Source organism: Lampetra fluviatilis, chromosome 5 (assembly GCF_964198595.1).
Source record: "Lampetra fluviatilis chromosome 5, kcLamFluv1.1, whole genome shotgun sequence".
NCBI lineage: Eukaryota > Metazoa > Chordata > Hyperoartia > Petromyzontiformes > Petromyzontidae > Lampetra > Lampetra fluviatilis.
This window is the reverse complement of record NC_136279.1, coordinates 4,508,687-4,529,235: the sequence shown is the minus strand read 5'-3', so window position 1 is coordinate 4,529,235 and position 20,549 is coordinate 4,508,687. Positions and strand designations below refer to the sequence as shown.

Genomic DNA, 20,549 nt, shown 5'->3' with positions numbered 1-20,549 from the left:
GTGAGGCACGAGTGTCAGTCACCACTGCGATGCCACCTTATTATAATCAGAATTTTAGATTTGAAGCTTTCGTGACTGCAAGGATTCATATTCTTAGGTTTTTTCGGTAAAGTCACGTAGGTAAAAAATTTAAATAAAAATTAATAAAAGTTAAATAAAATAAAATATAAATCACGACGTTTCGGAGGCAACACAAGCTTCCGTCTGCAGGTGGAACCGTCACAGCAAGCGGTTCCACCTGAAGACGGAAGCTTGTGTTGCCTCCGAAACGTCGTGATTTTAATTTTATTGTACTTTTATTAATTTTTATTTTTTACCTACGTGACTTTACCGAAAAAACCTAAGAATATAATCAGAATCTTCATCCATCCTGGAGGAATCCGATGAGCTATGAAGCTCTTCTTCACAGACGTCCAGTAGTGGCGGGTCATCCCCGTCCTGTGTCACCATCCTTAGACCTTACCCCCCTCCACCCCCCCTCCACCCGCCACGTCTGTCTGGCTTGTGCAGGACGTGTGCAGGGCGCTGAGGGCCCTGCTGGTGCTGCGGCCCACCCTGCAGAGGCTGCAGGAGAACGTGGAGGAGCGCACGCTGATCTACAACAGCACGCGAACCCTGCTCAGCAGTCTCGCCTTCTACGGATACGTGCACTTCAGCGTACGCTCGGCGGTGCATCGCTGAACATGAATATCGTCGCCATCGTCATGAGTGTTATCGTCGTGATCATCATCATCACCATTGGAACCTCATTTGCCAGTAGAAAAATATGATAATTGTTTTTTTACCCTTTTATCTGGCAACAAAACTGACACCTTTTTTTACAAGGAGTCATGTTTGCATAGACCACAATACCTGCATTCGGAATGCAAACAAAAAACATAACTCTGATAATGTATGCACTGTCCTTGAAGTTGATTGGTCCACACCCGAGACAGCTTTCCTTAGAGCCTAGTCTCACATGGTGTTGGACCAGATGACGACAAAAGGCGCACAACTCAAAGACAATGCACCATCAGAGTATGAGAGCCCGGGGTAAGCATTTACACTATTGGAACCTCATTTGCCAGTATAAAAATATGATAATTGGTTTTTTACCCTTTAAAAAAAAGTGTCAGTTTTGTTGCCAGATAAAAGGGTAAAAATTACAATTATCATCACGGAGTCGTCATCATCGTGATGCCTCCGATCGTCAACGCGACCAATGTCATAAATGTCACCATCATCATCATCGTCGATATCATCATCAGAAATGTAACTGCCATCAGCATGACACTGGTCACCATGTTTATCAATGAAATTCATTATAAATGGCATCGTCGTCATCATCATCGACAATCATTGAGATCTATCGATCATGCCCCCTGTACTCAGCGTGAACGCACTCCAAGCATCGAACGTAGAATTGACCACCGTGCAATTGTCCGCACGGTACCCAGGGCTCTGGAATTCGCTGTCCTCAGAGATGAGGAATTCGTGGTCAATGAGAGCCGTTTAGATTCGCCTGAAGACCCCACCACGTGTTTACCACGGCCTCTCTCTCTCTCTCGTTCTCTATCTGTGTCTCTTTAGTCTCCCTCTCTCTCCCCGGTTACCTCTCACTCATGGTCCTCATTTACATGCACGGCGCTCTGACATCCGTTCAGGGTGCCTTAGAAATATAAATAATTATTATGGTATCATTATCGTCGTCGTCATTATCATCACCGTCGGATTACAGCTGACATTACCGGTGATGACAATAATGTTGATGATGCTCAGGATGCAGACGTTGCTGCCGATTATCGATGATGATGATGAACGCTGCTGATGTGCTCACTCACATTGTGTATGCTGTTCCTGCTACTGCTGATGCCACTGCTGCTTGCCAATGATTATATTATAATGATCAGATATCGCCGTCGCATCTGCTGATGCTTCTGCTATCGCTAATGCATCACTGGATATCTGCTTCTGATAATGATACTAACAATTGGTGCATGTATTGTGTATTGGACTTCTTTCGCACCGTACGCAGCCCATCCTACTAATGGGTGGTGGCGGTCTGGATGATCCTTACACTGGTGCTGACACCACGGTGGCCGGAGTTGACGTCAATGACGACGATGAGGACGGCGATTGATGTTGATGACGACGACGATGTTGACGATAAACAAACAAACAACCCCCCCCCCCCCTTGACAACGACGTCGTCCGTCACACGCGTTGCCCGCCGCCCCTCCACCCCCAGGGCTTGCCGCTGGCGTGCACGAGCTCCTCCTCCATGCCTCAGCGGAGCTTCTTCTCGCGCCTGCGCTCCGACATGGAGGCGGCGTCGCGCGCGCTCGACTCGAGCTGCCCGTTCGACGACCCCGGGCGGGACGTGGCGTGCGGGCCGCCCGCGTGCCGCCCCCGCCACGGCGAGGCGGGTCGCGCCGTCGACTCCGCGGCGACGGCGAGTGACTCGGGCACAGGTTCGAGTCCCGGTCAAACGGGGACCACGACGCATCCGGTGGAACGGACCGCGGGGCGGGCAGTGCCGTCGCAGGCATCGCTGCCGCCGTCGTCGTCGTCATCACCGTCGTCGTTATCATCACCATCATCATCGTCATCATCATCATCGTCATCATCAACATCATCGTCGTCATCATCAACATCATCGTCGTCATCATCATCGTCGTCATCATCACCATCATCGTCGTCATCATCACCATCATCATCGCCATCATCATCGCCATCATCACCGCCATCATCACCATCATCATCGGGGCCATCAACGAGCGATCTTAGCGGCGGCGATGATGATGGAGATGGCAGTGGTGACGATGACGACGACGATGACGATAATCATGGTGGTGGTGACAGCAGCAGCAGCAGCAGTGGCCACGTCACGACAAACTCGACGGGTTCGACGAGAGAAGCCGGACGGCCTCACACCATGGCAAACACCACCACCACCACCGCCAACATCACCATCAACCCCGCGAGCAACCGGACAGACAATCAGCTTCATTCACAAGCAGCCGATGGACAGCTCCTTCAGTCAGACCTCTCCCACGACAATGACCCAACCTTGAGCCACGTCGCACCGACCAAGGGACCGGGCGACGGCTCTAATCACGGCCACCACCACCGCCCTGGCCATGGCAAGGAGGTGATAAGAACAACGCAGCCGAGCGATGCCGCCGGCGGCGGGAGGCGAACGGTGGTGCAGGGGGGCGTTGGTGGCGTTGGTGGCGGTGACGGCATCTCGCCAATGCGGCCCAGCTCGGCGAGCAGAACTTCTCAGATGCCGCCGACCTCCGGATGGAGGCGGCGTGAAGAAGGTGGAGGAGGAGGAGGAGACGAAGGGACGCTGAAAAAGAAGACGACGAAGCCGGTGCCCACTGGGTGGCCTGCGGTGGCGCCTACCACACGGCCCGCCAGGGACCCCGAGTGTCCCACCGCGTGTGAGTAGAGCCCCGGGGGGCCCTGGAGGTTGCCGGGAGATTTGGGGAAACGCGAAGAGTGACCAGGAAGGCAACGACGCCAAACGTGCCTCCTCCTCGTCCTCCTGCTCCTCCTCCTCCTCTTCCGCCACCTGTACCTAATGGCCCAGAAGCTTTGATTCGCACGAATCTCCCTTGCAGATGCTGCTGCCACGGCGTTGCAATGGGTTGGCACACTGGACTTACGATCCAGAGGGTCGTCGGTTAAATTCGATCTCCAGGCGCGCCAGCTGGATTCTAAACTGTCTTAAAACTATTAAAAAGAAAATAGATTTTATTGCTGGTTGGACAGAGGGCGCCAGGGAAGGGGCGTGTTTTAGAAACTTGCTTCATCAATCCACGGTGGCTAGGAGATGTTAACTACCTCGCCTGGTATGCAGGAGGTCGTGGGCTCGATCTCGACCTTGACACCTGTTGTATATTTGTTCTCTCTCTCCTGTGGTCGTGTGGATTTTTCTCCCGGTCCTCCGGCTTCTGCCTCCACGTTCAGAATAAGCACGCGTTTAGAGCATCTGGCTGCGATATATGTCCACGTGATGATAAGCCACTTCGTTGAGCTATCATTTGTGGCCAGCTCGCTTCTGAAAAAAAGAGCTATATAGGCTCAGTGGGCCTTACCTCGTGAAATAAAAATCAAGGTTTAGTTTAGCTTAGATTGGGGGCCGAACTTCGCAGCGTTCTGAAGTTATTCAATACCGGCTAGTAATCGGATAACTGGAACATGGAAGAGAAACGTAAGAGTGCCCAAAGGAGCGTAGAGCGATGCATGCAACTGCAATTCAGGGAGTTCGCGTTGCGTGTGAAGGCAAAGTGAGCGTGGTGGGCACGAGCAGGGCACATCGGTAGACGGGAACGGCAGCCAAACGAGAAGGGAGCGTGGGTGAGAGCCGCTGATGCGCAGCCGTCGAGATGGATTGTGGCATCGCAGGATGCTGCGAGCAATGCGGGGGTGGGGTGACAATGTTGGGAAGGCTTTTATCCAGCAGTGGATTGAACATGTCTGATGATGATGATGAAGATGACCTGCAGTACACGCACAGAGCGCGTTCATATTCTGTCTTCACACTGACTAGCGGGCATGCATGCGTGTGGCTGTTGTGCCCTCTGCTGGAACAGTCGAGGGTAACGTTCATTCATCCACAACGACACCCCCCCTCCCCACCGTATTTGGAATCCTACCCAACAACACCACCAATTGTGGTCTTCCTGAAAAAGAAAAAAACCCAACGTAATATCGTTGGGTTATCTGGCTTTCGTGCCGATAAACCCACCAAAAGGAGCGAGCCGTGACCGTCACGAGATGGAGAATCAATTTGGACTCGACCCACCGGCGTCGGGAGAAGGGTCGCAGTGCCTCTCCCCAAACACTCCGCGCGCTCCTTCCTCGCGCCGTCAAAATGGACACCGCCTCTTTTTTTAAATGTCCCCTCCTCGCAGCTGGGATTTGGCCAAATCACTCGAGCGGGATCACCGCCGGCAGGAGTCATCGCCCCCACGTGCACGCCGGTGCCGAGACGCCCATTGCCGCACAGGGAGAGCTGCCATCAGGGGGTTCCATCATCAGGGGCCTTCATCAGGGGTCGTTCATAAGAGGGTCCATCACCAGGGGCCATCATCAGGGGGTCCGTCGTCAAAGGGACCATCATCAGGGGCCATCATCAGGGTTCGTCATCAGGGGTCCATCATCAGGGGGTCCGTCATCAGAGTCCAAAATCAGGGGTCCTTCACCAGGGTCCGTCATCAGGGGGTCCGTCGTCAAAGGGACCATCATCAGGGGCCATCATCAGGGTTCGTCATCAGGGGTCCATCATCAGGGGGTCCGTCATCAAGGTCCAAAATCAGGGGTCCATCACCAGGGTCCATCATCAGGGCGTGCGCGCATGATTGCTGCGCCAAAGCCGCCGCGCTGCCACTGTTCAGAGCCGGGGTATGGATCCAGGATGCGGACAGATGTGTGATTCGATCACGCTCTGAAATATAGTGAGTCGATTGGTACCACCCAGTGATAACAATGATCAAATTCCGTTGTCAATGAAGGCCTCGTCTAAGTCCAAATATTATTTTCAGAAGAGTCCTACATTTGGATGTTAGGCCAATTACGTTTTTATGAAGGTTTTTTTTCACGTGTTAGCGGAGAAAACTGACTGCTACTCGGAGGTGACTCTCACGTTGTGGGGAATAACGCATACAGGTCCACACAGACCGATTCACTATCCCAATTGCACCTGGCAATACAGCATACATACCTCGCCTGGTACACAGGAGCTCCTGGGTTCGATCTCAACCCTGACGCCTGCTGTATATTTGGAGTCTACATGTATCTCTCCTCGTGATCACGTGGATTTTCCTCCGGGTACTCCGGTTTTTCCCCTCCACATTTAGAATCAACATCACGCGTTTAAAGTCTTTGGCTGCTGCGATACATTTCCACACGATGATAAGCCACTTCGTTGAGCTATCATTTGTGGCCAGGCCGCTTCTGAAAAAAGAGCTCTATCGCTCAGTGGGCGTTACCTAGTAAGTAAAATGAAAATAGTTGAATAAATAGTAATTAATATTCAATTTGATGCGTATATCACGACTGTAACAATCGATTTTCATCCCCCCAACAATCATTGGCCGTGGGCAGGGGTTCATTTGCGAACAATCGTCAATGTTGCAGCCCCAACAAAAGCTGCTTTTGAGACGATTGAAATTTCAATATCTGATTTAGAAGTTAACAAAAATATAAAAAAATACATTTCCCCTGGTCATGACCACATATTCTCCACATTGGCCTCGGCATGTGTTCACAACCGCAGATGACAACACGCGTTCCTCTTGACTGCAGCTGTTGCTTTCATAAAAGATGTTAATTAAAGTGAAGAGTAAATGACGATATTTGGTTTTACACCTCGTCACAAGCGGACAGTCTGCGGTGAGACGCATCTTGACCCTACGGAAATATTTATTCATAATGGAGGAATCCGATGAGCTATGAAGCTCTTTTTTTCACAGATGTGCAGTTCGGGGCGGGTCAAAACGCTGCAACAACAAACCATACAAAAGCACGATAGGAGGGCAAAGTACAGGAAAGATCAGATTGTGAATGTCGTGACTTTACTCTCCAACACAGCGGCGAGCTGTCCTAGTAACGAATTGGCACGTTTCGTTTACGTGACAGACCTTAAATTTCGATTTAAAGCTTTCGTGACTGCAGGGATTCATCTTCTTGGTCCTTCCGGTAAAGTCACGTAGAAGGGAAATAATAAAATAATAAAAATAAAACATAATAAAATAATTCTCACGACGTTTCGGCCACAACGCAAGCAACCGTCGTGAGAATTATTTTATTATGTTTTATTTTTATTATTATTTTATTACTTCCCTTCTACGTGACTTTACCGAAAGAGCCAAGAAGGTGACAGACCTTACTGATTGGTTGTGTCGGGTGGTGGCAGGTTTAACCGACACTTTTTACTTACACGATCTAACCCGAAAGAAAATAACAATATTATGGATACAGAAAAGGTAATCACTTAAAATTCAACTCAACAAATATTTATTGTTTTTAAATCGTCCCACGTAAAGCCCAACGGCCTATTACAGCCTCATTTTATTTTTTTCCCAGAAGCGACCGGGCCACAAATGACGGTTCGTCGCGTGGAGATGTTCGGCCGCGGAACGCTCGAAGCGATCCTTGCCAATGGCTCGTCAGAAACCGCGCGAGTTGCGACCGATGCCATTCGCAACTCCCCCTTGGTGCGGGAATTATGTTTTTTTCTTGGCGCAGAGCTGTGATGGGACAGAGTCTCGTTGAGCGACTGCGACATTAAACCTCCCGGCAGACAGAAATTACGCAGTTCACCTAAATTGGCATTGAAATGCATTCGTGGTGATATTTGGTTTTCTCCAGAGGAGTGTTTTATTTTTTTTGTCTTTTTTGGGGTGCTCCGGTGGCTACTAATTGGATAGGACTGTGAATTTTTTTTAGGTGAGATCTCCAAATGTCGCTCAGCCCATCTCCCTGTCGTTTTTGTTGATCTGAAGGACTGTTGCCAGAGATGTCAGACTATTGCCAGAATATATATTTGGTCTATATCATAATGATAATTTACAGACCACTGTCAATCCACTGCTGGATGAAGGCCTCCCCACTCTGTGTCAACAACCATAGGCGGTGTGGTTCGACCATCCTTCATTATTTGAAGAACAATCCTCACGACGTCCATTGGTCGTCAGCTGAGCGGTGAGCAGAAATAATGACAATTGGCGCGTGAAACGCACACGAGCATAATTAACAACAACAACCTCGACACATTCGTCGATAACACCGTGGCCTTCGTATAAAAAATATTGACACGCGACATTTCAGACAATGGCTCATTCTTCGTGTCACAGCACAGTCAGGTATTAATTTCCCTTGTCGTTTGCACCTGAGGTGGAATAATATTACGGAGGTTCCAATTCCTTCACGCGGCCAATAAAATAGTGAATCACGCCATAACCATTTGCACTGAGTGAGCTCATAAAGAAATTAACTCTCATTTGCCGTATAAATAAATTGGTACTTCTCAAGCTTTGCTACCTTGACACCATCATGGTTGTGAGTCTTCAAAATACATGAAAAATGTGCTCAACGTTTAGAAGGAATAGATAGTGGTCGATTGTGCATTTCCATTTTCATCAAAGTTGGATGAAATCCAATGCTGAGCTAATCTATGTGCGGCACGTGTGTGTCTGCGTGTGATCAGCACGTGGCACTGGGTCCACAGCACTGCAGGTGGCCAACAGATGGAAGCACAGGAGTGTGATGAGTTACAGAGCTGTGGCGAGATGTTGACTACCTCGCCTGGTGTACATGAGGTCGTCGGTTCGACACCGACCCTGACGCCTGATGCTGTATATTTGGAGTTTGCGTGTCTCTCTCTCTCATCATCATCACGGTGGCTAGGAGATGTTAACTACCTCGCCTGGTTTGCAAGGAGGTCGTGGGTTCGACCCCGACCCTGACGCCTGCTGCTGTATATTTGGAGTTTGCGATGTCTCTCTCTCCGTGGCCGCGTGGATTTTTATCCGGGGTCCTCCGGTTTCCACCCCCCCCCCTCCACATTTAGAATTCCGAATCACGCGTTTATAGCATTTGGCTGCTATGCGTGTCCACGTTGATGAGCCACTTCGTTGAGCTATCATTTGTGACAGCCAGGTAGCTTCTGACAAAGAGCTTACATGACTCAGTGGGCCTTGCCTGGTAATATAATTTTTAAAAAGGTGGCAGCCCCATAGCTTTGGGAAGACTGCAGGGGGGCGGGGGTGGCTGCTCCCCCCTCCCCCATGCTGAATACCCCCCCCCCCCACCTTCTCGAAGAATTAAGCAATTGTGAGCACAGCCTTTCCTTAGTTTCGCACTTATTAATTGTAACACGCCGATTCAAGGAAACACGACTTCCCTTATCGCTAACACATTTTTATTTGCCGCCCCGAGGCTCTGAAGGCACGCGGCACATGGTGCAATGCACGATTTTTTTGAAAAGCGAAAGGCAGGCGACGACTTCCTCCACGCTCCAACGCGATGGATGGACACACATTCCCGTTATCTGCCCGTGTTGGGGCAATGCACGCTTGGTAGACAGACGAGGTCGCAACCGGGTACCCGATACCCGTACCCTACCCGATACCCGGCTACCCGTACCCGGCCGGGTACGGGTAGCCGTTTGCGACCCTGGTGCGGCCGGGTACGGGTAGGCCGTGAGTCACTGGTGAGTAACCGTTTGTCACTCATTTCGGGTAGGGAACGGGTACCCGTACCCGGCCATTTGCGACCCTGGTGCGGCCGGGTACGGGTAAGGAATCAAAACCCGTTTGCGACCTCTGGTAGACAGACGAGATTCCTCCCTATGTCAAAATGGATGGCCCGGTTTAAATGTCGCTCTCAGCCAGAATTGGCGATTTTCCTTTGCGTCGCTTTACCAAAGCGTGGCTGTGAATTTCACCTGCGCCACGTTCAGGAGGAATACTGTAGTTCCTCGGGTTAACGTTTATAATCCGTTCCAAGGACCACGACTGTGAGCCGAAATAGCTGTTAATCGAATTGCCTTACAAGTGGGACAACAATTAAACATCACCGAGTCTGCAAGAGAGCTGTTTTTTCCACTGCCAAAAAAAAAGGTTAAATGTAAACAAATCCCAGTCGAGGTCTAAACCGCTCATAAATGCGCGTCGCTGATTGGCTGAGGGCCATGGCTCAGTCCCCCACTTACGAGCGCTCGGATTGGCCGAAATTGGCGTCCGCGTGCTTAGAACGTAACCACGTGATCGTTTCATCACAATGATCGCGTTCGTCGAAACCGTGCGGGGTCCTACGGGAGGCGATGCGTTAACCGAAAAAGCGTGAACCGATGTCACCGTTAACCGAGGCCCTGCTGTATCGTCGTCGTCGTCATCGCCAGCAGTCAACAGCGGTCGCATCGCCACAATGTGATGGGTGCAACAACACCGCTCAACAAGCCCCCGGCTTGTGTATTTGTGTTGTCGTTTGTCGTCTCGAGTGCGACGTTTACATTTATTCGCTTCGCTTTTACGGCGCCTTGACATGCTTATGGTATTTAGATACTACATTCAATTGTTTACGTAGTTATTATTTAATTGCAACAGTTTCAATGGAAAAAAACACTGTTACCATCGCTATCATCGTCGTCATCCTCTCCGTCAGCAACGGCAGTAGAATCGGAAACAACCAGGGACATCAACACCATCAGAATATTACATGAACATCGTCATCAATAACATAATCATCTTCATTGCAAAACAGCAGTCGCATACAATTGGAGTAGATCATTGTTTAACGCGGTCGGTGCGTTCCTGAAGAGCGGCGCGTTAAGCGAAAAAAAACGCGCGACAACAATTTCACCATAAATAATGGGACCAATGGTGGAGCCATTGGGGGGGCAACCCCTCCAGCAATGAAAACTGATAGAGGAGTTGTTAGTAAGTAAGGAGTTGTCCCTTGCTTTTTATTCGACACGTGTGCGGCAATGGCGCAGCCATCGATCGAGGGTCGAATTCGAACCGCGTCGTGTGATCGGCATCGCGCTCGCTGAAGGTGTTTGCCTTCAGGGAAGTCGTGTCCTGTCTATGCAACTGCGCACAATTATGTGAGTCGCTTATAACTGCTTTGCCGTAACTTATTACCAATTGTGGACTCGGACTATTGTCATATCATCCTTGGCACGTAATAATATGCTGCACAGTGGCAGTGGGCGTCGCAAAATTGCCGATTTATTACTAATACACCCAAATGATCCGATGGAAATTAAGGATTTTGATCAGATCATTGGGGTGGCACGTGCCACCCCCCACTGGCCCTGCCAGTGAATGTGACGATAAAGTTTTGCCGATATATTTTGGCGGGTTTACATTGTACTGCTACGCACACACACAGTGAGATGGCGGGACTAAGAAGTGAGGAATACGCTGTCGCGTTACTGTATCATTCCGCGTACTGTATCACCGTCCTGCTCAACAAAGTAGTTCGTCGTCGACCGCTCAGAAGCCGAGTTATAGCGGTGCACATTCTGCGTTATAACGGTGCGGGCGTTCCGCGTTGTGCTCAAACGCGTTCCCGAATGGAGGAACCCCGTCGTCGCGAAAGCGCGTTGCAGCGTGAACACGCGTTAAGCGAGGACTCGCCCCATACGATGCAACTCCGGCCATTCGCGCGCCGTGGTGTCGCAACGCAGCCGCATCTCGCCAAGGGCACTTCCCCCAGTGTCAGCACGAGTGCCACAGCAGCAGCCCAGCTGGCAAGTGTGCCACGCGTGGTGCCACCCGCACCAGGACCTGGCCTCCCAGTGGTCGCTGCCAGGCTAAGAGGAGAGGTCATGAATTGGCACCCGGGGGGTGGGGGGAGGTGGGCGGATGAGGGCGGGGGGTGCCCCCCCATCTACATGCCCCCCCCCATGTTAGTTCCTTACACGAGGGGCCCATGCCCCCAACCACGCTACGCCAGCGGTCGGAAACCTTTCAAAGAAGAAGAGACATTTGTTTTTCGTCTTTGACCAAAATAGTTCGAGAGCCGCATCGCACGCAGAGCCCCTTGTACACAAACACAGCAGCAGCAGCAGGTATACAGCAGACGACAAACACGTGATGACTTAAACAAGATAGGTAATGGAATAAACGTGGCTATTTTTCATACACACTGTTCTACATTATGTTGTTACCAAGACATTCCATAATGACCCATTCCCTCTGCCATATTTAATCTATTTTGTTTACGTTAAATTATGTTTGAAAATTAAAGGTTTTTCTTTTTTAAACCGGCTTTTTAACCCAAGGGGGAAAGCCACTGAGCCACCGCATGCGTTACGCTGGGTCTGTTGTTCGTGTGCGTCGGCGTGTTTCACGTCTCCAGTGGGGAGCGGTGGTGTAGCGGTTAGCGCTACGCTGCGCTACAAATCCCACGACCCCCAAGTTCGTTTCCACCAACAGCACCAGCGACAATTATCTGAACCGGTTCTGGGCCTCCCCTAGGTCGACTCAGCCTCAAATTACTTACCTGGTGCGGTGTGTAAACATCACCACTGGGGAGACAAAGGCGGCTGGGCGTGGTTGCTGGCCACCCACCCCCTCGTGTGCCACAGTGCCGGCCTTCATAGGTGCTCGATAATAGCACTTGCCCCAACAGCCTGCTAAGGCTATATGGGGGATCTTTGTATTTGTTCTTTGGTGTGGGGTGTGCTTCAGGCCACACCACTCCCTCGTGTGTCGTTCCGGCCTTAATAGGTCCTCGCACAAAGCACTTGCCCCAACAGCCTGCTAAGGTTATACGGGGGATCTTTGTATTTGTTCTTTGGTGTGGGGTGTCGTGCTGGCCACACCACCCCCTCGCGTGCCACAGTGCCGGCCTTCATCGGTGCTACTCGCGAACACAGCTACTTGCCCCCAACAGTCTGCTAAGGCTACGCGCGGGTTTGGTGGTGGTGGCGTTTGTCTCGTGTGGTGTGATGTCTCGCGTGGTGTGATGCCTCCCTGCAGACCACAGCCAGGCCGGGGCGGAAGGTGGTGGCACGGGTGGCACGCTCGGCACCATGCTGCTGCTCGGCCTGATGAGCGCGCTGTCGTCGCTGCTGCTCGGCATGCTCCTGGGCTGGCTCATAGCCCGCAAGGTTTGTCCGCTCGCGCCCCCAACACGACGACGACCACGGCCTCCCCTAGGTCGACTCAGCCTCAAACGAGTACTTGGCGCGGTGTGCAAATATCGCCACTCGGGAGACAAAGGCGGCCGCGCGTGGTGTTGGCCGACACATCCTCCTCGTGGGTCGTGGCGGCCTTCGTTAGGTGCTCGCTAACAGCACTCGCCCCAACAGTCGTATTAAGGCGATACGGGGGATATTTTTTGTGAGTGTAGATCGCGAGTTGAAGCTCTACATGCACATACACACACACGGATAAACTCGGCCCACTCATTATCATCTTTACCACTGCAATCGTCACCTACTCAATGTTCATCATTATCACCACCACCACCTCTAAATATTACCATTACCGCAACGATCGGTAGCATCACAGTCGTGGTTGTCCCCAGAGGAACATTTTTCCTGCAGCCGTGCACAACATTTCCTATTGCTCACTTCTCCCCCCCACCCACCCCTGGACGATATCGGCAAAAATTTGGCCAATTTATCTCTTGACATCCTTCAAAAAAAGCCGCAGCATGTTATTGCCACTTCATGTCTGCCACTTTCGCAACATAGTAATCTTGGCCGTTGTTTTTTCAATTTAATTTTTTTCCAATAATACGATATTTAAACATGAAAAATTGCCCTGCGGAGACTGAACACCACCATAGGAATGTGGAGTGCTCACCATTGGTGGGGGTCGAATTTGAGAAACTTTCCCCACAATGTCAAGTCCAGTGTGACAACCGCCACACCACGGCTTCAAAACATAGACGCGAAATGTGTGGGAGTCTGTGCGGTGGGGAGCGGTAGTGGAGTGGTTAGGGCGCTGTGCTACGAACCCGGCGATGCGAGTTCGATTCCCGCTCACGGCAAACATCTGTGACGAATATCTGAACCAGTCCTGGGCCTCCCCTAGGTGGACTCGGCCTCAAATTAGGACTTGGTGTGGTGTGTAAACATTGCCACTAGGAAGACAAAGGCGACCGGGCGTGGTGCTGGCCACCCACCCCCTCTTGTGTCGTCACGCCCTTGAACGGTGCTACTCGCTAACAGCGCTTGCCCCAACAGTCTGTTCAGGCTAAACAGGGGATCTTTGTTTTTTTTCTTGTCCGCCACAGCAAGCACGATCAAGAAAGCAAGCGCCACAGGCCCCAGAAGGAGACCCGCTGAGGGTACGTTCTTACGGTGCCCACGAGGAAGTGGGCACTTCCTCCCGCACGGCACACACACACGTCTACACCCCCATTGGAGCCGAAGCACAAAAAGAAGCGGCATTGTGCATCTCCGCGGGTCGATGTCTCAAGGCGCCGTGGCTCCGTTTGTATAAAACCCAGCGGCGGCGATGCTCCTACCGGGCCGTGTCAGAGGCACTCGGCCACCACTGCGGTGATCGTGGATTCTGATCCAAGGCGATTGCTTTAACGAGGTTCTCCAATCGCGTCACGCAAGGTTGAGGCAATGGGTGGGGGTCGCGTTTGTCGGCTGGAGGGAGCAGGGCAGGTCACCGAGATAGGCATTGCAGTGGCACCCACCCAGAGGTCTGCGACCAAGGGGAAGACCTGGTGCCAGACCGTGGTGGTGGTGGGGATGAGGAATATCAGAGTGGCCTTTAGAAGTCAGGTCACGATTTTGAAATAGTTGTGAGTACCTTAAAAAATAAAGTCCGTGAGCCCTGACCAGATATCTCACTTGTGTCGGTACGCACCTGCGGTGGCATCGAGTCGAGCTGTTCCAATTTCTTAAGTGGTCAATAGCATATTGTTGGTTCTTTCGGTAAAGTCACGTAGAAGGGAAAAATAACAATGGATTTCACACCTGATGACGATCGCTTGTGTTGCAGTCGAAACGTCGTGAGAATTTTATTGTTTTATATTTTTGTTATTTTATTATTTCCTTTCTACGTGACTTTACCGAAAGAACCAAGAATATGAATCCCTGCAGTCACGAAAGCTTTAAATCAAAATTTGGCCAATAGCAGTGAATCATGTGATACCCACTTGAAATGAGTGGGCTCTCTTTCGTATCGCTGACATGGAAGCAGAACAACAACGACAATGTCGTGCCAGGAGCAGCGGAGTGTGTCGCTGTGATGCCTCCTTCGTGTGTGTGGATTGGGAACTGCGTCGTCATATGTTGTACGGTCTGGTATGGATTCCCACAATCGTACGCTGGACAGTTTTTGTTATTTTTAATTAGTGCATCGTGTTATCCGCATCTGCCATGGTTTGTGCGGAGGAGATTTAGTGGACCACGAGCTTCGTAGAAGATCAAACCCAACGATCTGAGTGGGTTATTGCATGTTATTACGTGTGAATAAATCGCGTTTTGCTACCTTTGGTGGTAACGATGTGTGCTTTGGTCCTAGAGCCAAAGCAGGCACCGTCAACATTATGGGCCACGATGACTTTAAAAAAATAAAATACGAAAAAAGCCAAATTCACTATTTTGTGATGGCAACAGGACGTGCAAGCAAAACGTGTCGCAAAGTTTCCACTGCGCCACAGTCTGCCTGCACGCGACAGGATTGTTTTTTTAATCGCGAAATGTAAGATTTTATGCACGTGCAGACGTTTCTGGTTGGCGATGGTGGTGGGTGTGGAAATTACCGGAACAAAACCGCCGATTTCTGTTCATTTCCAAATTGTGACCGCTGCAGAGTTTTAATTCCATATTCCTGGCCACAAAGCCAGCGCTGGTATCTAGATGAATTTCTATTCATCGTCACCGTCATCATCCATTTCAACTGTGGTCATGCTCTTCTACATCTAGGTTTAAATCTGGACTCAGATTCAATGACACTTTTGTGTAAAGTATTTTCAGTTTTTAATGCAGTTTACGAGAAGTGTGCCCACGTGTGGGTGAGCAGTTCAATTGAGCACCAGGATAGATACACACGAATGGTCCCACAATCATGAATGCTAATATCACCGCAATCATAATCTTTGCCAATGTTATCACACATTCGACAGTGTTTTCTGAGAATTGTATTGGGCGGCAAAAAAGCAACGGAATGAATATTGACGGCGAAAACATTGATCATCTTAGAGTTGCGAACGACGGTCATGATCACATCCAATAGGAAGGAACTGCCGTGTATTGTGATAAGGGCTGTGACAGAGAAGGCTGCAAAGTTCGTCTCAGGATAAATGCCAGCAAAAAACTAAAGGTCGCTTGCAACAAGTTCGTTATGCAATCTAAACCTAAACTTTTTTTTATTTTACCAGGTAAGGCCCACTGAGCTATATTCGCTCTTTTTCAGAAGCGACCTGGCCACAAATGACAGTTCTGCGAAGTGGCTCATCATGTGGAAATTCATAGCAGCCAAACACTCTAAACGCACGTTTTGCAAGTGTGGAGGGAAAAACGGGAGGACCCGGAGAAATATCCACGCGACCACGGGGAGAGCACGCATCTGCCAGAGGGACATCACTCGGAAAACCCAGCGGAGCGCGTGTGTGCATGTAGAACCTCTTTCACACTATACGCAGCCAACCGTGCTAATGGCAGGGCGGCTTCTGAAGCTGTAACAGGATCAAGAACATTAGAAAAGGAGGGGGAAGAAGAGTAGGTCGTCATGCTTGTCTTCTCGACAGACCTGTGGCCGAAACGTCGTGAGAATTATTTTATTATGTTTTATTTTTATTATTTCATTATTTCCATTCTACGTGACTTTACCGAAAGAACCAAGAAGAGGAGTCTGAAGTGGCTTCAGGGGGAGGTCTTCCTTCCGCAGGGCCGATGGTCGTAACGCATCCTCGGGGAGACAAGAATAACAAGTGAATACATAATTGAAGGTGGTGTCACAGTTGTTTTGTAACGTTATTTCTGGGTCACTTCCACAAATGCTTATTTCCATCCGAGGAAATATTGTCTCGCAAGTAACGCGAGCTGGCCCAATGGTTCACCGAGCGCTTGCTCCGCTGGAATTATTTTTCCGCCAAAAAAAGTTCACGGGGCGGAGTGACGAACGATGGCAATCAGCTGGCGTGCAGCGCCAGACGGCTCGTCGCACGCCCTGGCTGATCTGATGATGGACAAGCTGCCACAGGAGGTTTCTAGTTGACCCGAGCATAGAGCATCATAACTCATCGGATTCCTCATAGTCTCAATAAAGATTCTGATGCTAGTTCAAGGGAGGCCTGGGTTTCTGTGAGGACGGCAAAAAGACAGTTTGAGAAAAAAATTTGAATGGTGTTTCAGATCGGCAAGCATTTGGCGGTGTTGAGTTAAGCTCCGTGAACTCATTATGAATGCGGATAATTTTACTTCACAAATATGTGCCCGCGCATGCGGAACGCAATTGCGTCTCTGCCACACTTAGCATCTGTTCCATCTCGTTTGGAGTTCTGTATTCTCTTAATAATCACTTATTGTGGACATTATGAGTGAAAATCATGTAGCACCCTCTCAGATCCTTGGGTTTGAACTACGGAAATTTAGCATACATTGTATGCTACATACGATGTATACATCGTATGCTACACTGCCGTACTTAATATTTATGTACATTTTTAATTCATCATTCATTCAGAGCCCTTTGTCAAAGGATTGCTTGACGGCGAGTACACTCTGGTTTGTGCACTGCAATGTAAACCTGGTGCCCAAATCAATTGGTATATTAGCCCACGTGACAAGCTGACTGGATTGTAATACGGTAGGTACTTGGCGAGGCTTTACTGGGTAAACGAGCGTAATTACAAACGTAATAATCATCATTAACTGGAGAGAAACTCAATGGGTCGGTGGGTAAGTGGCTGAGTGGATGAGAATGATTTAATTCGAACCCAGGGTTCCAGCAGCAGTGTTGGCTCCATGCCCCCCCCCCCCCCCCGTGGGCATCTGTTGCCTTTCCTTCTTGGCTGCACCCCCCTCCCCCCGGCACCGGTACAGATCTTGCCTCTCTCTCACATCGAGCCAAAAGCGCGGAATGACTCAGTGGCCAACGCCTCACTCGATTTCCCAGAAAGCCGTGCTTTCCTTCTCTCCCACTCACGATTGCATCGCCTGCACGCCAACTGCGCAAATCTCGGCCGCAAGGTGGCCAGGAGTAATCACCACCGAGATAAATCGTTCAGGGTCCGCCGTGTTTTAAAAAAAAAAACATTGAGAACGTGGAAGATTATTTACATTATGAGACCTCTTTTGCCAGTAGTAATATATAGTAATAGGTTTTTACCCTTTTAACTGGCAACAAATAAATAGGTGTCAGTTTTGTTGCCAGTTAAAAGGGTAAAAACCTATTACTAACGTGTAAGAATCACAAATCCCCCCTCATCCTCCCCTCTCCCAAACTCGAGGGCTGAATTCACGAGGCCCAATCTCAGCTGTTAGTTCAGAGGCGAGGAAGAAGACTGCACACAAACATGGGGTCCATTCCTAAATCTTAGACCAGTCTTAAATATCTTATTGGTTCTTTCGGTAAAGTCACGTAGAAGGAAAATAATATAATAACAAAAATAATGCCTAATATTGTATTTGATTATGTTTTATTTTTATTATTTTACGTGAGAATTGTATTTGATTATGTTTTATTTATTTTATTATTTCCCTTCTACGTGACTTTACCGAAAGAACCAAGAAGATGAATCCCTGCAGTCACGAAACCTTTAAATCCCGAACCCAGGAGGGAAATGACCTGGCCAACCCCCCCCCACCCCCCAAATGTCTTCCTCCCCTCCCCCCGGTCTGCTCTGATGAGTCCGGTGAGCCTGCTGATACCTCCAATGCCCCCTGCTACGACTGGCCTGGAACGTCAGGATGTTGCAATGTACGATGTGAGGAAGGATGTGGAGGCGAAATATATTTTATATTTATGTAAATATATATTTTTTATTCCACCGTAAACATGGCGGCGCAGCGCGTCTCACGTACGCGCGTGTGGGCGTTGAACTTCTTTAGCGCCGCACGGAGCCGGACGGTGCTTACCGGAGGTGCGCCGGAAGCGAGAGCCGGTGACGGCTCTAGTAAACATGCAAAACCTTTAAATGCTCATTCAATTACGGTCATCGTGCGTTTTTCCACGTTAATTTTTTCCCACGTTGAGGGCAACGGAGGCGACATTGCCGAACCACGTGACACTCATTCCTTCTGTGTTTCTGTAGAAAGGTGACTGGGTCTGGTGCTACACTCCCCCCCACCACCCCTTGTGTACCGTGCTGGCCTTCATAGGTGCTCGCAAACAATTCTTGCCCCAATAGTCTGTTACGGTTATACGGGGCTTCTTTATCTTGTATATGAATGTAGGGAGTGGGTAGTGCGGTGGTAGCCTGCTATACAGGAGGTCGTGGGTTTGATCACGACCCTGACGCCTGTATATTTGCAGTTTGCGTGTTTCTCTCCACCGTGGCCGTGTGGATTTTTTTCTCTGTCCTCCGGTTCCCCCCCCCCCGCCGCCCCCCACATTCAGAATCAACGGGCGTTTCGAGTATTTGGCAGATTTAAATTGTCCACGCGATGAGCCACTTTGTTGAGCTATTATTTGTGGCCAGGCGGCTTCTGAAAAAAGAGCTACAGAGCTCAGCAGGGACTTACCTGGTAAAAAAAAAAAATAAAGTGTTTAATAATTGTTTCACGCGTGTCGTTCCTCGTGCCGATGCAGCAAGAAGACACTCGATGTTAGCGGCCGACGCGCGAGAGACGGAACGCGCCCAGCGCGTGACCGGGATCGTGGCGGCTCGCGGCTCGCTTTGGTGCTCAGGCCGCGGCGGCGTGAACGCGCTCACCCGGAGACTCGGCCTCTACCCCGCCGCCCCGCACCCCCCGCCGGCGACCAAGCGACAGCGACAGGCGGACGAACGTGAAACGACGCGTCCGGAGACGCGTCGCCCGGAGACCCCCAGGAGGGGCCGCCGGAAAAAGAAAAAAAAACCGGCCCCGTCGTCGGTAACCTCGTGGCGCGGCTCGGACCGACTCGCACGACGAGAGACCCGGGGGGCGGTCGTCGATGCAGCGTCCGCAAACTTCGAAGCGGCGGCCGCGGAGAAGCGGAGCGCTGGAGGAAGGGGACAAAGATGCCCGCCGTGTAGCCTGAACAGACTGTGGGGGCGAGTGCTGTTAGCGAGCACCTACGAAGGCCGGCACGGCACACCAGGGGGTGGGTGGCCAACGCCACGCCCGACCGCCTTTGTCTCCCCGGTAGCGATGTTTACACACCGCACCAGGTACTAATTTGAGGCCGAGTCGACCTAGGGGAGGCCCACGACCGGTTGAGATAATCGTCACCGGCGTTGGTGGCCGTGAGCGGGAGACGAACTCGGGGTTGCCGGGATCGTAGCGCAGTGGCCGCTAACCACTGCTGCCACCGCTCCTGTCACGTCGCGTGAGCGCGTCGCCTCGTCACGCGTCCCCCCCCCCCCCTCTCCCTCACCTCCCACCCCCCCCCCCCCCGCCCCCCAATACGCAAGACCCCCTAAACGGTTGTCGCATTCGGGACGGAGCTCCCGGTACTCGACAACGGTTCGGCGTTTTATAGCCGCCCACCCGCCTGTTTCATGATCGACGATTCAACGCTCTCATTAATTCACTCCTTCCTTGTCTCTCTGTTCTACATCCGCTATCACGGTTGTCGCTCTCAGGAATGCTGTATTTTGATTCTGCCTCCCGACTTACAGACTGTGGACTTCAAGCCCGGGCGGCCATTCTCACTGGCTCGCTGCGGGGTTGTGAAGCATTTGCACTTCCCCTGGCTCTGCCTTTGCAGAGGTCGCCACTGCAACTCTCCCTTCCTCGTTCTACGTTTCCAACTTTACGCATCCCGACTCATGTCAAGACGCTTGCAAACTTCTCACCTTGCACGTTGAACTTCTTTCGCGCCGTACGTAGCCAACCGCGCTAATCGGAGGTGCGGAGAAAGGACAACAATCTAAACACAAAAAACTGTTCTAAAGGAATGAGTTTTCAATCCAGATGATTTAAAAGTGTACAG

At 50.6% G+C, this 20,549-nt stretch overlaps 1 protein-coding gene across 3 annotated transcripts in view; it reads left to right on the top strand.

Moving 5' to 3' along the window:
- LOC144932449 (uncharacterized) overlaps positions 1–20,004 on the top strand; it is an 86,974-nt gene extending 66,970 nt beyond the window's left edge. For 2 of the 3 annotated variants that reach the window (XM_078856516.1, XM_078856515.1), the window contains exons 4-8: positions 511–657; positions 2,228–3,425; positions 12,480–12,610; positions 13,744–13,797; positions 19,224–20,004. In XM_078856516.1, coding sequence (XP_078712642.1) covers positions 511–657; positions 2,228–3,425; positions 12,480–12,610; positions 13,744–13,797; positions 19,224–19,244 — 1,551 coding nt within the window. In that variant the 3' untranslated portion in view covers positions 19,245–20,004. The remainder of the gene's footprint in view (positions 1–510; positions 658–2,227; positions 3,426–12,479; positions 12,611–13,743; positions 13,798–19,223) is intronic. The other variant, XM_078856517.1, reaches the window with a different exon arrangement.
- The last annotated feature ends 545 nt before the right edge of the window (positions 20,005–20,549 follow it).